The sequence below is a fragment of the Lithobates pipiens genome, unplaced genomic scaffold (assembly GCF_037356315.1).
Source record: "Lithobates pipiens isolate NorthernLeopardFrog02 unplaced genomic scaffold, aLitPip1_a1.2 Scaffold_19, whole genome shotgun sequence".
In the NCBI taxonomy this organism is placed as follows: Eukaryota; Metazoa; Chordata; class Amphibia; order Anura; family Ranidae; genus Lithobates; species Lithobates pipiens.
In genome coordinates this window covers 563,483,551-563,501,471 of record NW_027507764.1, presented here as the reverse complement: position 1 = coordinate 563,501,471, position 17,921 = coordinate 563,483,551, and the positions used below count along the sequence as shown (strand labels likewise).

General features: G+C 41.7%; 1 protein-coding gene across 3 annotated transcripts in view; it reads right to left on the bottom strand.

The window, feature by feature from the left end:
• Positions 1-17,921, bottom strand: part of EFR3A (EFR3 homolog A) — a 258,754-nt gene that overhangs the window by 172,660 nt on the left and 68,173 nt on the right. For all 3 annotated transcript variants that reach the window (XM_077493357.1, XM_077493355.1, XM_077493356.1), the window contains one exon: positions 9,873-9,949. In XM_077493357.1, the coding sequence (XP_077349483.1) occupies positions 9,873-9,949 (77 nt within the window). The remainder of the gene's footprint in view (positions 1-9,872; positions 9,950-17,921) is intronic.

Sequence of the window (17,921 nt, the reverse complement as noted above, 5' to 3'; positions counted from 1 at the left end):
TGCTTTTCTGTAGCTTCTCCTTTTGAAGTATATTGAACCAAAAAAACAAAATAGCACCATTTTTGCGCTAAAAAAAAAAATAAAAAAAATAGTCCTTGTCTTTTCCAAATACGCAGCAGCTGAAAAAATCATGGATGTGAACGTGTCCCATAGGAAACCATGTAAATGAACTGTAGTGCGTTTCTTCAAAAAGCACCAAAAAACACAAAGGTGTGACCCAGGCCTGAGATGTTTAGTAACATAATGGGGTTAAAAAAACTAAAAATGAGTACAAAAAGAGCAAATAATCTCTACTGTAAGGGGTTAATTTTTTACTATGGGATAGTAAAAGTAATATTTACAGTAGTGATTTTCTCTTTTTGTACTATAAAGGGCTAATTTTAGTTTTTTTTTAACCCCATTATGTTACTGGCCGATTAATTGATTATAAAAATAGTAATCGATTAATCGATTCGTTGTTTCGGCCCTAATATCTATTACTACTGGTGGCAGAGGAGAAGCACAGTAATATACTGCCCATATTGAGGATTGTCTGATTAAGTGATAGAAAGAGTGGTGTTGTGCTGTTCTATTTATTTACATTTATATTGGGTATGGGGTCTGATCCACTTCGGTGTATGCAGCAGTTCTCTTATTATTATTTATATTTTCTTACATGGTAGCGCAGGAATATCCCTTTATCAAAACAGTAAAGTCAGCCCAATGTTTTTGCATATTGTGAAAGATGATGTTGTTACGCCGAGTAAATAGAAACCTAACATGTCACGCTTCAAAACTACACACGCTCGTGGAATGGCGCCAAAGTTCGGAACTTAAAAATCCCCACTTTTTTTGGATGCAGAGGCCGGGCGTGAAGTCCTAACACTGCACCCGGCCTCCGACGATCATAGAGACTCCAGCGAACTTCTGGTCTGCCTGAAATCTCTATGATCAACATCCGGGGCCGGCGGATCCCGTCTCCGACTCACCGATCATAGTGGCAAGTTGGTAGAAGCACCGGAGAGTGGCAGGAGGGGGGGGCGTCCCCTCTTGCCTCCCGTAAGAATGATCAAGTGGCGGAACAGCCTTATGATTCTTATAGTGTAGGGAATCGCCGGCTGAAAAGGGCAATATCTGAATGATGTCTGTAGCTACAGGCATCATTCAGATATATCCGCTCAAAAACGCCGGAGCGGGTGTGAGGAGATTAAACAACTAGGCTAAAATACATTGAAAAGTGTAAGGCTCGGTTCACATACAGCGGGCAAAATAAGCATTAAACGCGTCACCATTTTTCTAAAGGTGCTATTGACCTGACATTTTCACCACAACCCATGAAATCCATTTATACAAAGACACCAAAACAAATCAGTTCAGAAATGAAGTTCTGTGTGATAAAATGGAATGACACAGGGAAAAAGTATTGAACATGCTGAAATTTAATACTTGGTACAAAATCCTTTGTTGGTAATGATGTCATCAAGACGCCTCCTGTATGGAGAAACGAGTCGCAAGCGTTGCTCAGGTGTGATTTCGGCCCGTTCTTCCACACGGTCTTCATATCTTGAAGGTTCTGTGGGCTTCTTCTATGAACTCTGATCTTCAGTGCTTAACATAGATTTTCTATTGGATTCAAGTCAGGTGATTGGTTGGGCCATTCTAGCAGATTTATTTTCTTTCTTTCAAAACAATTGAGCGTTTCCTTGGCTTTGTGTTTGGGATGATTGTGTTGCTGAAATGTCCGCCCTCCTTTCATCTTCATCATCCTGGTAGATGGCAGCAGATTTTTTTCAAGAATGTCTTGGTACATTTTTCCATTCATTCGTCCTTCAATGATATGAAGTTTGCCGGTACCGTATTCTGAAAACCAGCCCCACATCGTGATGCTCCCACCTACAAACTTCACTGTTGGTATGGAGGGTGTATTTGGGGTGAAGTGCCATTTGACCTCCAAACATGGTGTGTATTATGGCATCCAAAGAGTTCAATTTTGGTCTCATCTGAACAGACTATATTCCCCCTGTATTTCACAGGCATGTCTAAATGTTCTGCTGTAAACTTTGAACGAGCTTCAACATGCTTTCTCTTCAGCAATGGAGTCTTGCGTGGTGAGTGTGCATACAGGCCATGGCGGTTGTGTGCAATCTTATTGTTTTCTTTGAAACAATTGTAGCTGCTAATTCCAGGGTTTACTGAAACTCTCCACAAGTGGTCCTTGGCTCTTGGACAACGCTTCTAATAATTATTTTTACTCCTCTGTTGGTGATCTTGTGATGAGAACCTGGTCGTGGCCGGTTTATAGTGAAATTATGTTCTTTCCACTTATGGATTATGATCCCAACAGTGCTCACTGGAAAATTCAGACGTTTAGAAATCCTCCTGTAACCAATGCCATCACAGCATGTTTTGCAACAGTAGGGTTTTGAATGTCTTAAGATCGCGCCTTGCTTTTACCCATCATGAGAAGTTTTTTTGTGTGACACCTCGATAATGAGACACCTTTTTATAGGCCATCAGTTGAGACTGAACCAGCTGATATTCATTTTCACTGACGAGTTGCAGGTTTGGAGACATTATCTCCAACAAAATGGCCACCAAGAAATTTCCTGTCCTTGCACATAAAAAGAAAGGGCCGTCAGCCAATCCGGCCCCCCTGATGAAGTCACGTGTCGTGATGTAACGCGTAAGGAGTGGCTGGATATACTGAATGAACCAGGAAGTGATGTAAGAGGTGTCTAATGCGGTTTACAACAAATTATTTGAATCATTCATTGCAAGAATTGTTTTTCACAAGATTTGTAGATCACAAGAATTTCGGCACATTGTTTGAAAAGGAATTTCTTTCACAGCGATTGACCGATCGTTACCAATGTAATTTTTGTGCATTTTGCCACAGTACCGTATATACTCGAGTATAAGCCGAGATTTTCAGCCTCTTTTTTGAGGCTGAAAGTGCCCCCCTCGGCTTATACTCGAGTCATCGCCGTCTGACTGCTCGATCAGCGTATCGAGCAGACAGACGGCGGACATACTACAATTTGAAAGCCGCGCCTCCGCCTCCGCCTGTGATAGGCGGAACACTGAATTTCCCAGCAGCCTGTGTTCCGCCTATCACGGACATCGTCTCATCCTCGTCCGTAGTACGAGGATGAGACGATGTCCGTGATAGGCGGAACACAGGCTGCTGGGAAATTCAGTGTTCCGCCTATCACAGGCGGAGGCGGAGGCGCGGCTTTCGAATTGTAGTATGGCCGCCGAGGCGCCGACGAAGAGCGGCGATCCTGGCAAGGCACGGGACGGGACGGAGGCAAGGCACGGCACGGGACGGGACGGAGGCAAGGCACGACACGGGACGGAGGCAAGGAGGCAAGGCACGGCACGGGACGGAGGCAAGGAGGCAAGGCACGGGACGGAGGCTCAGGACACAGGTAGGCTGGACACACACACACACACACACACACACACACACACAGGGATGGATGGATGGAGACACACACACACAGGGATGGATGGATGGAGACACACACACACAGGGATGGATGGATGGAGACACACACACACAGGGATGGATGGATGGAGACACACACACACAGGGATGGATGGATGGATGGAGACACACACACACAGGGATGGATGGATGGATGGACACACACACACACAGGGATGGATGGATGGATGGACACACACACAGGGATGGATGGATGGATGGACACACACACACACACAGGGATGGATGGATGGATGGACACACACACACACAGGGATGGACGGACACACAGGGATGGACGGACACACAGGGACGGACACACACACAGGGATGGACGGACACACAGGGACGGACGGACACACAGGGACGGACACACACACAGGGATGGACAGGCATGTCTCACCCTCGGCTTATACACAAGTCAATAAGTTTGCCAGTTTTTTGGGGGGTAAATTGGGGGCCTCGGCTTATATTCGGGTCGGCCTATACTCGAGTATATACGGTAATCATTTCAGTGTATCTTATCCAATTATAGGAAGTTGCGCTGATCACTATTATATTTACACCCAAGTTGCAGGATTACTTTCTAATTGCTGACAGATTTCATCGCGTGTCTTGGCTTTACATGCCTTTTTGCCCCTCCCTTTCTTCATGTGCTCAATACTTTTTCCCTGTGCCATTCCATTTTATTACACATAACTGCATTTCTGCACTTATTTGTTTTGGTGTCTTTGTATGTATGTATTGCATGGGTTGTTACCGACATGTGATTAAAATGTCATATCAATAGCACCTTTAGAAATATATTTACCTAGAAAAATTGTGACGTGTTCAATACTTTTTACCCGCTGTATGTCCTGCTGCGGTTTCATTGCAACTTTTAAAAGGGGAATCCAGTGTGGTTTTGTTCCCGCCGCTCTCCCGCACCCTCCGCAGCTTACCGGAGACGTCGGGGGCGATCGGGACCTGCCTTGTCTGTGGTATGGAGACGAGTGAGGCTAAGATAGATGGCCCTCACCCGTCTCCATACCATAGCAGGGCTGAAGAGACGTCGAAATACTTCTTAAAGGCATATTTTTCAATGTAATTTTTTCAAATTAAAATTTTTTTTGTTTTGCTATTACATTTAAGTCCAAATATGAGATCTGAGGACTTTTTGACCCTGGATCTCATATTTTACAAGGGATGTTTACATTCCTTGTAATAGGAATAAAAGTGATCCATTTTTTTTTTTTTTTTTTTTTTTTAACAGTGTAAAAGTAAATAAAATCAAGTAAAATAAATAAGAAAAAAATAAAAGTTTTTTTTAAAACACCCCGACGAGCTCGCGCACAGAAGCAAACGCATATGTGAGTAGCGCCCGCATATGTAAACCGGTAGTCAAACCCCACATGTGAGGTATCGCCGCGATAGGTAGAGCGAGAGCAATCATTTTGTCTCTAGACTTCCTCTGTAACTCAAAACATGTAACCAGTAAAAAAAATTCAAGCGTTGTCTATGGGGATTTTTAAGTACCGAACTTTGGCGCCATTCCACGAGCGGGTGCAATTTTGAAGCGTGACATGTTAGGTATCTATTTACTCGGCGTAACATCATCTTTCACAATATGCAAAAACATTGGGCTAACTTTACTGTTTTGTTTCTTTTTAAAGCACAAAACTTTTTCTTAGCCCTAGACCTCCTCTGTAACGCAAAACATGCAACATGTAGAATTTTTTAAATGTCGCTTATGGAGATTTTTGAGGGTAAAAGTTTGACGCCATTCCACGAGCGGGCACAATTTTGAAGCGTCACATGTTGGGTATCAATTTACTCAGCGTAACATCATCTTTCACAATATAAAAAAAAACTGGGCTAATTTTACTGTTGTCTTATTTTTTTTATTCAAAAAAAGTGAATTTTTCCCAAAAAAAAGTGCGCTTGTAAGACCACTGCGGTGTGAAAAAGTATTGCAATGACCAACATTTTATGCTCTAGGGCAGCCGTCATTAAATGGCGGCCCGCGGTCCGAGTCCGGACCGAGCAGCGCTTCTGCCCGGACCGCCATGCCGCCAGTGTAGTAAATGACAGCAGCAATCACTGGTTTGCTGGGACCGCGGGTTTCCCCAGCAACCAGTGACGCTGCGCGCATGCGCCCGCCCCCTGCTCCTGGCCGCGTCTCTCGGAGCTGAAGAGACACTCACGGGCAGTAGGGGTGTGACGTCACGTGCGTGCCCCGCCCCCCTGCTGCCCGCGGTTTCCGATTCCCGGGTCATTGCGAGGCAGCTTCAGTTGTGCCCACCCTCCTGCAGTTAAGGTACGTGGGCACATTAGTCATCTATAAATAAGAATGTTTTTACTGTGCACACTGTTGGGCATATTTTAAGGGGCACACTGGTATATTTTTAATATGCACAATGCTGGGCTTTTTTTTTGTAAGGGGCACGCTGATGGGTATATTTTTTATGTGCACACTGATGGACATGTTTTTTTTAAAGGTGCCTCTTAACAAAATATGCCCATCGGTGTGCACATTAAAAATATACCCATCAGTGTGCCCCTTAAAATAAAATGTGCCCATCAGAGTGCCCTTTAACATAAAATTTTCCCATCAGCGTTCCCCTTAACATAAAATAAGGGTCACGCTGATGGGCACCTTTTATGTTAAGAGGTAATCCGATGGACACATTTTATTTTACGGGGCACGGTAATGGGTATATTTTTAATGTGCACATCGATGGGCATATTTTGTTAAGGGGCACGCAGATGGGTACAGCAAAATGTGCCGTACAAAATATGCCCATCAATGTGCACATTAAAAATATACCCATCAGCATGCCCCTTAAAATAAAATTTGTCCATCAGAGTGCCTCCTAACATAATAGGTGCCCATCAGTGTGACCCTTATTTTATGTTAAGGGGCACGCTGATGGGCAGATTTTATTTTAAGAGCAACACTGATGGGTACATTTTATATTAAAAGGGGCACTTTGATGGGCAAATTTTAAGTTAAGGGGCACGTTTTGTTGTGTCCATCAGAGTGCCCCTTAAGCATGACACTTATTTTATGTTAAGGGAAATCCTGATGTGCACATTTTATGTTAAGGGGCACTGTGATGGGGACACCTGATGTAAAGGGGCACTGTGATGGGGACACCTGATGTAAAGGGGCACTGTGATGGGGACACCTGATGTAAAGGGGCACTGTGATGGGGACACCTGATGTAAAGGGGCACTGTGATGGGGACACCTGATGTAAAGGGGCACTGTGATGGGGACACCTGATGTAAAGGGGCACTGTGATGGGGACACCTGATGTAAAGGGGCACTGTGATGGGGATACGCTGATGGGCATATTTTATTTTAAAAGCAACACTGATGGGCACATTTTATATTAAAGGGGCACTCTGATGGGCAAATTTTAAGTTAAGAGGCACGTTTGGTTGTGTCCATCAGAGTGCCCCTTAACATAAAATTTACCCATCAGTGTGACCCTGATTTTATGTTAAGGTACACCCTGATGTGCACATTTTATGTTAAGGGGGACTCTGATGGGGACATCTGATGTAAGGGGACACTCTGACAGGAATGTCTGATGTAAAGGGGCACTGTGATGGGGATACCCGATGTAAAGGGGCACTGTGATGGGGACACCGATGTAAAGGGGCACTGTGATGGGGACACCCGATGTAAAGGGGCACTGTGATGGGGACACCCGATGTAAAGGGGCACTGTGATGGGGACACCTGATGTAAAGGGGCACTGTGATGGGGACACCTGATGTAAAGGGGCACTGTGATGGGGACACCTGATGTAAAGGGGCACTGTGATGGGGACACCTGATGTAAAGGGGCACTGTGATGGGGACACCTGATGTAAAGGGGCACTTTGATGGGGACACCTGATGTAAAGGGGCACTTTGATGGGGACACCTGATTTAAAGAAGCACTGTGATGGGGACACCTGATGTAAAGGGGCACTGTAATGGGGACACATGATGTAAAGGGGCACTGTGATGGGACACCTGATGTAAAGGGGCACTGTGAGGGGGACACCTGATGTAAAGGGGCACTTTGATGGGGACACCTGATGTAAAGGGGCACTTTGATGGGGACACCTGATGTAAAGGGGCACTGTAATGGGGACACCTGATGTAAAGGGGCACTGTGATGGGGACACCTGATTTAACTTTATCTGGGGACACTAGATGTAACTTGACAATAAATATTGTTGAAATGCTAAGGAAATTGTACATTTCTCATGTTTTTGATAGATATACAGTGACTACAATATTTCTGAGTCGTAGCACAGACTTGAGATTCGGACCTCGGCCCAAAGAAAATTTTGGCGATCGGACCTCCTTGAATTTTAATTCATTACCCCTGCTCTAGGGTGTTAGAAAAAAAAAACAATATATAATGTTTGGGGGTTCTAAGTAATTTTCTAGCCAAAAAACAAAAAAAAAAACAGTTTCAAACATGTAAACACCGTGTCTGAAAAAGAGGCTCGGTCATTAAGTGGTTAAGCTTCGACAATAAAACCTGGAAGCTGATTGGTTTCTATGCAGAGTTGCACCAGATTTTGCAATCTTCAGTTGCATTTGTTTGGACAGGAACACAGGGTGGATAAAAATCAATAATGTTTACAAAAAAATAAAAATAAAAAAAAATATTTGAATTTTTGAAATTTAAATCAGATTTTATTTTTTTTATTTAAAAACATTTTTTAAATCAATTTTATTTTAATAAAATGCCTTTGGAGTAAAAATCTATCTAGCTTTCTATTTAAGATACATTAATAATTTAGTTTAATCAGCATGAAATGGAGCTTAGTTATGTGGCATGAGGCTGTATATTCTGCAACATTTACATTTTTGGTAAACTCATCAATCAATCCAAGCTCTGCAAGCTGAGATAACATGCACTGCATTGATGTCTTCGCACAATTTAACAGCATCCATGAGAGGAAAAAAAAAGTCCAGAAAAATATTCCATTAACCCATTGTTTTGAAAATCTTTGTACACTACAAACTGTATGAATGAATCGGTTATGATATCGCTGTTTTACTAACCTGACAGCTTATTATTCTAAATAGGAATCTTTCATTTTGCTTGCAAATATTAACCGCTTAAGGACCGCTTCCTGCACATGTACGTCGGCAGAATGGCATGGCTGGGCACAAGCACTTACAGGAACGTTGCTCTTTAAGTGCCCAGCTGGCGGCGGAACCCGCGGACCCGATCACCGCTGGTGTCCCACGATTGGGTCACAGAGCTGAAGAACGAGGAGAGGTCTGTGTAAACAAACCTCTCTCCGTGCTTCCTAGTGTGGCTGTCACCGAAACGTCTGTTCCCTGATATAGGGAAAGACGATCAGTGACGTCACATGCCAGGCCATGCCGCCTATAATAAAAAAAAAAAAACACATAACGTCATACATAACCCCTCCTTGTCCCCTAGTGGTTAATTCCTTCACTGCCAGTGTCATTTACACAGAAATCAGTGCATTTAAATAGCACTGATTGCTGTATAAATGACAATGGTCCCAAAAATGTGTCAGAAATGTCCGATGTGTCCACCATAATGTCGCAGCCACAATAAAAATCGCCGATTGCCGCCATTACTAGTAAAAAAAGAAAATATTAATAAAAATGCTATAAAAACTATCCCCTATTTTGTAAACGCTATAACTTTTGCGCAAACCAATCAATAATCGCTAATTGCGATTTTTTTTTACCAAAAATATGTAGAAGATTACGTATCGTCCTAAAATGGGGTTTTTTTTTTTTTTGATATTTTTTGGGGATATTTATTATAGCAAAAAGTAAAAAATATTGAATTTTTTTGTTTATAGCGCAAAAAATAAAAACCGCAGAGGTGATCAAATACCACCAAAAAAAAAAAAAAAAGCTCTATTTGTGGGAAAAAAAAAAAAAAAAGACACAAATTTTGTTTGGGAGCCACGTCGCACAACCGCGCAATTGTCAGTTAAAGCGACGCAGTGCCGAATCGCAAAAAGGGTCTTGGTCCTTTGGCTGCAAATTGGTCCGGGGCTTAAGTGGTTAAAGATTCTAACTACCAGCAAGAATGATTCCTTACATATAAAGAGCACCTGTCATTTCAGATTCATCATGGCAGCACCTGTTAGCGGGCATCCGCTCACCTGCTGCCGCCACATCCCTCACCTGGTTGGGTCACTGCTGCATCACCAGCCGTCCCATTAAAGTGAATGGGACTGTCGGTGAGTCACCAGCGGGTAAGGGAAGGAGCCGCTGTGGGAAAGGGATGACAGCTACTCTTTAAAAATTTGGATTTAAATCAAGCCTTTTTACGATTGACTTAAATTGTGATTTAAATCGACTTGAACTAAATCAAATCCACCCTGCAGGAAAATCAAACAAATAAAATAGAATAAACAAATGACTTACCTTGGGGTCTTCAGGAAAGATATTATCCACCAGACGTTTATAGCGAGGACGCAGCGCTCCGCAGCACCCACAGACCCCTACAATAGAGACAAGACCGGGCATGAGGGACAGAATGATCTGCATGTCTGCACAATGTCATTACTTACTACATTTCCCTTCTACTGAGCCTTTTACCACCTTTTCACCTCCATGTTGAAGGCTCAATAGTATTTACAGGTCTTGCCCCTCCCCCAACCTGTGGCTAGTCAGCAAAAAAAAAAAAAAAAAAAAAAAAAAGAGTAGCAGGAGACTGATGAGTTCATCTCTCCGATTCTCTGCCCTCTCCTCTTATCAGCATGCTCCTTGCACTGCACAGGAGTTGGTTCCTTGTGTTGCTTTTCCCTCCCCAACCAAAGCTCTGCTGTACAGGGACTACAAGAAGTGAATACTGAGTTAAAGAGGAGCTGCACAAAAAAAAAAAATATTAAAAGCCAGCAGCTACTAATATTGCAGCTGCTGACTTTTAATAATATCACACTTACCTGTCCCAGGTTCCAGCGATGTCGGCGGCAGATGACGAGCGATCGCTCGTCTCGCTGCAGCCACCGCCGCCATCCTCTGTCAGGGAATCGGGAAGTGAAGCAAGAGGGCTTCACTGCCCGGTTCCCTACTGCGCATGCGCGAGTCGCGCTGCGCTGGTTCCCCGCTGTGTCTCTGGGAACTGTGCGTTTCCCAGAACACAACGGGGGGGGGGAGCCATGCGGCGGTGGGCGGAGCCATGCGGCGGTCTGGCCGGAAGTGGGTGCAGTTACCTGGATTATCCAGGTAACTGCACCCCCCTCCCCCCGAAAGGTGCCGATTGTGGCACCGGAGGGGGGGAGGGATAATACTAGCGGAACTTCCCCTTTAGGGTGAAGAACCGCTTTAAATTCAGGCAGTAAGAAATACAAGATGTATTAAAGTGTCATTAAACCCAGACTAAGAAAAACTCTCATTATATGTTATATAACAGAGTGTTCAACTCACAAAGCCACAAGTATTTGTTTTGTGTGGAGTGTTGTATACCTGGTTGATCCTGACTTCAGATGTCCCTCCCATCTCGGCTGTGTCTCCATTGCAACCCGAGATTGTGTAGACCAGCTGGTGTCCTCTACTGAGCATGCTCATATTTTAGTTCCCTTCTAAGCTCTTTATTGCCTCCTTTTTCTCATTTGCGCAGCTCACATGACTATACAGAGCCTTGAAAAAGTATTAATATCCCTCAAAATGTTCCACATTTTGTCATGTTACAACTAAAAACGTAAAATGTATTTTATTGGGATTTTATGTGATAGACCAACACAAAGTGGCACATAATTGTGAAGTGGAAGGAAAATGATAAATGGTTTTCACCATTTTTTTTACAAATAAATATGTGAAAAGTGTGGGGGGGGCATTTGTATTCAGCCCCCCTGAATCAATACTTTGTAGAACCAACCATTCACTGCGATTACAGCTGCAAGTCTTTTTGGGGATGTCTCTACCAGCTTTGCACATCTAGAGAGTCACATTTCTGTCCATTCTTCTTTGTAAAATAATTCAAGCTCTGTCAGATTGGATGGAGAGCGTCTGAACAGCAATTTTCAACTCTTGCTACAGATTCTAGGGGTGCAACGGATCGGCACCGATCCGCAATCCGAACGGGTCAGCCCACTCGGATCGGCACACGCCGCGATCCACGTTACATCCACGGCCATCTTGTTACACCCGCCGGCGTTTACAATGTGATCGCTCCATCAAATGACGGAGCGATAACCTGTAAACAAACCAGCGTCATGATGATGCCGGTTCCTCTCTCCCCTCTCTGTACTGATCTGTACAGTGGAGGGGAGAAATCAGATGGCAGCCACAGCCATCCCAGCAATACCCTGCCAATACTCTGCAATACTTACCCTGCCAATACTTATTCTGCAATAATCTGCAATACCCAGCAATACCCTGACAATACTTACCCTGACAATACCCAGCCATACCCATCCATGCTCAGCCACTATTACATTGGGGGAGATGACGTGGATGTTACAATGGGAGAGATGTAGATTACAGTGGGGGAGATGACGTGGATATTACAGTGGGGACTATATGGTGGTGGCATTTTCACAGGTTTTTTCAAATTCAATTATTATTTGCTGATCCGAAAAATGATCCGATCCGTGACTCTGATCCGAGGAACGATCTGATCCGTGAGTTTTTTTGATCCGTTGTACCCCTAACAGATTCTCAATTAGATTGAGGTCTGGACTTTGATTGGGTCATTCTAACACATGAATATGGTTTGATGTAAACCATTCCATTGTAGCTCTGGCTGTATGTTTAGGGTTATTGTCCTGCTGGAAGGTGAACCTCCGCCCCAGTCTCAAGTCTTTTGTGGAATCGAACAAGTTTTCTAAGATTTCCCTGTATTTGGCTCCATCCATCTTCTCATCAATTCTGACCAGCTTCTCTGTCCCTTCTGAAGAAAAGCATTCCCACAACATAATGCTGCCACCATCATGTTTCACGGTGGGGATGGGGTGTTCAGGGTGATGTGCAGTGTTAGTTTTCCCCCACACATAGCTTTTTTGCTTTTAGGCTAAAAAGTTAAATTTTGGTCTCCTCTGACCAGATCACCTTCTTCCACATGTTTGCTGTGTCCCCCACATGGCTTCTCACAAACTACAAATGGGACTTCTTATGGATTTATTTCAACAATGTCTTTCTTCTTGCCACTCTTCCATAAAGGTCAGATTTGTGGAGAGCACGACTAATAGTTGTCCTGTGGACAGATTCTCCCACCTGAGCTGTGGATCTCTGCAGCTCCTCCAGAGTTACCATGGGCCTCTTGGCTGCTTCTCTGATTGATGCTCTCCTTGCCCGGCCTGTCAGTTTAGGTGGACGGCCATGTCTTGGTAGGTTTGCAGTTGTGCCATACTCTTTCCATTTTCAGATGATGGATAGAACAGTGCTCTGTGGGATGCTCAAAGCTTGGGATATTTTTTCATAAGCTAACCCTGCTTTATCCCTGAGCGGTCTGGTGTGTTCCTTGGCCTTCATGATGCCGTTTGTTCACTAAGGGCCTCTAACAAACCTCTGAGGGCTTCACAGAACAGCTGTATTTATACTGAGATTATTCTACACACAGGTGGACTCTATTTAATAATTAGGTGACTTCTGAAGGCAATTGGTTCCACTAGCTTTTAGTTAGGGGTATCAGAGTAAAAGGGGGATGAATACAGATGCACCCCACACTTTTCACATATTTATTTGTAAAAAAAATGTTGAAAACCATTTATCATTTTCCTTCCACTTCACAATTATGTGCCACTTTGTGTTGGTCTATCATATAAAATCCCAATAAAATACATTTACATTTTTGGTTGTAACATGACAAAATGTGGAAAATTTCAAAGGATATGAATACTTTTTCAAGGCACCGTAGAGTCACACATGTGGGCGTATACACAGTGCTAAGTGGCACTCCCCTCCATGTCCTCCTACCGCTAAACACTATGGGGGGGGGGGGGGGGAATATAAAATGCTGATTGATTACAAACTTACAAAAAAAGTTTAGTTTTAATATATAAAGCAGTAATATAAAATTATATATACATATATATATATATATACATATACATATACATATACATATATATATATATATATATATATATATATATATATATATATATATATATATATATATATCAATTAAATGCTAAATTGCAAAAAATTGCCGTAAAGTAAAAAAAAAAAAGAAAAAAAAAGAAAGAATTAAAAAAATCCTCGTATGCAGATGTCATCTGAACAAAATGAAGGCTAGTGGCACCATATTAACCACTTAAAGACCGCCCCTCCTGTGCAGAATCACATATTATTATTATACACACACACACATATATATATATATATATATATATATATATATATATATATATATATATATATATATATATATATATATATATATATATATATATATACACACACACACACACACACATATATATATATACACGCGCCAATTGTCGGTAGCACACACAGAACTGAGATCTGTTCATGTAGACAAGGCAGATCTCAGTTCTGACAGGGGGAAGGGATGGATTTGGTTTTCCCTTAGTAGTCTTCCCTTAGTAAAAGCTCCTCCTACAGTACACACAAACACACTAGCTAGGCACACAGTTAACCCTTTGATCGCCCCCTGGTGTTAACCCCTTCCCAGCCAGTGTCATTAGTGACAGTGACAGTGCATATTTTAGCACTGATCAACGTATTAGTGTCACTGGTCCCCCAAGTTGTCAGTGTACGATTGCCTGCCACAATGTCGCAGTCCCACTATAAGCCGCTGATCGCTGCCATTACTAGTAAAAAATGAATAAATAAAATAAATAGAAATTCCTGACACTAGAAGATTTGTGTAAATCGATCGTCTGTTCTCTGATACAGGGAAAGATGATCAGTGACGTCACATGCCAGGCCACGCCCCCCTACAATAAAAAAAAACACATAACGTCACACATAACCCCTCCTCGCCCCCTAGTGGTTAACTCCTTCACTGCCAGTGTCATTTACACAGGAATCAGTGCATTTAAATAGCACTGATTGCTGTATAAATGACAATGGTCCCAAAAATGTCCAATGTGTCCGCCATAATGTCGCAGTCACAATAAAAATTGCTGATCGCCGGCATTACTAGTAAAAAAAAAAAAAAAAAGATATATTAATAAAAATGCTATTAAACTATCCCCTATTTTGTAAACGATATAACTTTTGCGCAAACCAATCAATAAATCGCTAATTGCGATTTTTTTTAACCAAAAATATGTAGAAGAATACGTATCGGCCTAAACTAAGGAAAAAAAATATGTTTTTTTATATATTTTTGGGGGATATTTATTATAGCAAAAAAAAATACTGTCGCTCTATTTTTGTTTATAGCGCAAAAAATAAAAACCGCACAGGTGATCAAATACCACCAAAAGAAAGCTCTATTTGTGGGGGGAAAAAAAGGACGCCAATTTTGTTTGGGAGCCACGTCGCACGATCAGGCAATTGTCAGTTAAAGCGACGCAGTGCCGAATCACGAAAAGGGGCCTGGTCCTTTGGCTGCAAATTGGTCCGGGGCTGAAGTGGTTAAGAGGTTGCTGTTTTAACCTCCAATATAAAAGTAGTCATGGGGCAGGAGACAGCACCAGGTGAAGAGAACCGCGAGCACAGCAAGTTTCTCCTGTCTCATTTATGTTTTATTTCAGAGCACAACTGCCAATCTCCATCAAAGAGAACAGCAAATGTGGCCTAGAAATGTCTGCAAGTTTTAAGTTGAGTAAAAAATAAAAATAAAAAAAAAAATAAAAAAAACGCACAACATAACAAAAAAAAAAAAAAAAAGGAAGGGAAGCTTGAAATCCGGTCGGTTTTCAGCTTGGCAGGCTGAGATCTAGAACACAATCTTTTCACCGACATCCAGAATTTATTCTGTCTTCTGAATTTACATTTTGAAAATTCATTAAAATACACGGATAACGGTGATGTATTATTTAGGGAGCAGACGGGGTTTACATCGGCTCGTCATTCACAGCAGCTGCAACAACCTTGAATAACCTTCACAGCTTTCCTTCCTCTTTTTTTCCCCTTTCTTTAATATGGAAAATGTTAAATGTGTCTTTTTTTTTTTTTATTTCCCATATAAAATGTTACATCCGGTCATGTCACTGATCTTATAAAAAAATTAAAAAGTAAACGTCTTTTTTTTTTTTTGATTACTTTTTATTGCCATTTCAAAACACAAATACAAAAAAGAACAGAAAAATAGTCAGGCATTTTAGCTTACAGAAAGAAAAAAAAAAAAGAAAAAAGAAAAAAAAAAAAAAGGGGAACAATTCAAACAAATATGTGATTTAAATATTAATATCTCTCTGCTTATAGAGCAATTTTTTATTTTTACCAAAACAAAAAGCAAAAACTAAAAAAGGAGGAAAAAAAAGAAAATAAAAAGTTAAATGTCTTTATTTACCAATAAAAAAAAAAAAAAAGGAAAAAAAAGGACTGTACTTAAAAGGATAATGCCACTTTCGATGGGAAAAAAAATGCAAATAATAATAGAAAAAAAAATTATATATATATATATATATATATATATATATATATATATATATATATATTAATTATAGTGGATATAATTGTAACAAAAGTCATATTGTAATTGGATGTTATTAAAAATGACCTTTCCTGTGCAATCTGTAATTTTTTGGAAAATGCAACATGGCTACCTGGAGGTGTTCTGTGTACACAGATTGTATACAGAACGCCCCCCAGATTTGTAATTTCCTGCTTATGCGATTGGCTCACTGACTTTCCCAGAAGTCTGCACTAATATAAAAGTCAGACCTTGGGCATCGATTTGTATAGACATCTGGGCAGGAACCCACACAGACGTCTGTCAAATCGCCCCTGAAAGACTACATTGATGGGTTGAAATCATGCAAGTTCCACAAGGTAGACATGAAGAAGTAGTCCACGCCCTCTGAAACGTCTCAGACTCAGCTGAGGGCACGCGTGGAGCACGGGAGGACTACTGATGCCCTCCCAGCAAAGTAGGTGCGCACTATAGCCATCATTCGACTATAGCGCGGATCTGAAGAAGTTAGTCTCTTTTTTTTCCTTGTTGATTAACAAACATAAAAAATGACCAACATACAGATAAAATGTTATAAAATACTTTTATAACAGCGTGCTCAGATGATTGTCTTTCAGGACGAAACGTGTCAGGATGGTAGAGTACGATAAAAGAGATTGATAGCCGCAGAGGAGAGATCAGAGATGACTGATTTGTGTAAACTACGCAGATTCCAGGGATGGGTAAGCAATACTGTGATCCGTAGAGAACCTGATGATCCCACTGTGACTTTGATTTTGTGCCTATTGAAGAATTGTCGTTTGTGAGTGGATAATTTGCTGTTTTTATATGAATAAAGTTTAAATGGTGTTTTACGGAATTACACTATATATGGTCCTCCTTTTTTCTACATAACCAACTTTTGGGATAATTGAAGCTATTGTGATGACAAGATCTGGTGTAAGCCCTTGTACATTCCGACAACCAAATCCGTCGGATTTTGTCCGAAACTGTTGCATACACACAGTCGGACAAAGTTGTTGGAAAATCCTAAGTGATGACGTTACTTTGTTACAACGGGACTACGTTCAGGCTAGTAGCCAATAGCTTTGGTGTAGGAATTTGATCTGAGCATGCGTGGCACTTTGTCCGTCGGAGTAGGCTACACATGATCGGAGTATGTCCGACCGGAGCATTTTGTCCGAAAATTTTACCAACAAGTTGGAAAACTTGGTCAGTCGGATACTCCGACGGAAACAGTCCGATGTAGACCACACACAGTCGGAATATCCGACAAAACTTTCCAATCGGACACATTCCGTCGGAATCTCTGACCGCGTGTACAAGGGCTTAGAAGAAGGAAAACCAAAACCAATGTGGACTAGCTTGACGTGTTTGTGATCCGCTGATTACACCAGTGTATTCTGGTAAGAATATCACCAAAAGGGGGTCCTCGCTCATCACAAACCTCCTCTGAGTGGAATGCACGTGTGACGGTGGTGTAGAAAAAGTGGGGGTGGTGAAGAATTTTCAGCACAAAGAACTTATGCTGTGGCAGTTTTTATGAAAGACGGACTGTTTTCATGCACAGTCATAGTGATGCCTTATGACCGATTTATTTATTGATTGTGTTTGATTTAGTATACTTATGGACCATTTGGACTCTGTAGATGAGTGGCAGTAGATATCCACTTATAAAGAAGATAATTGACTGTTTATATCAGCGCTGCTGATCAATAAAACAGTGGATGTTTTGGGATAGCAAGTATTTTATAACATTTTATCTGTATGTTGGTCATTTTTTATGTTTTATTTCATTTATTCATTTTTAGGAAGAATAAATATAAGCAGCCGCTTAAAGTGGAAGTAAACCCTCCTATCGTTTTCAGCCAAGGAAGCTGCCATCTTGGCCTCTGTTTAATCTTCAACTGTCATGATGC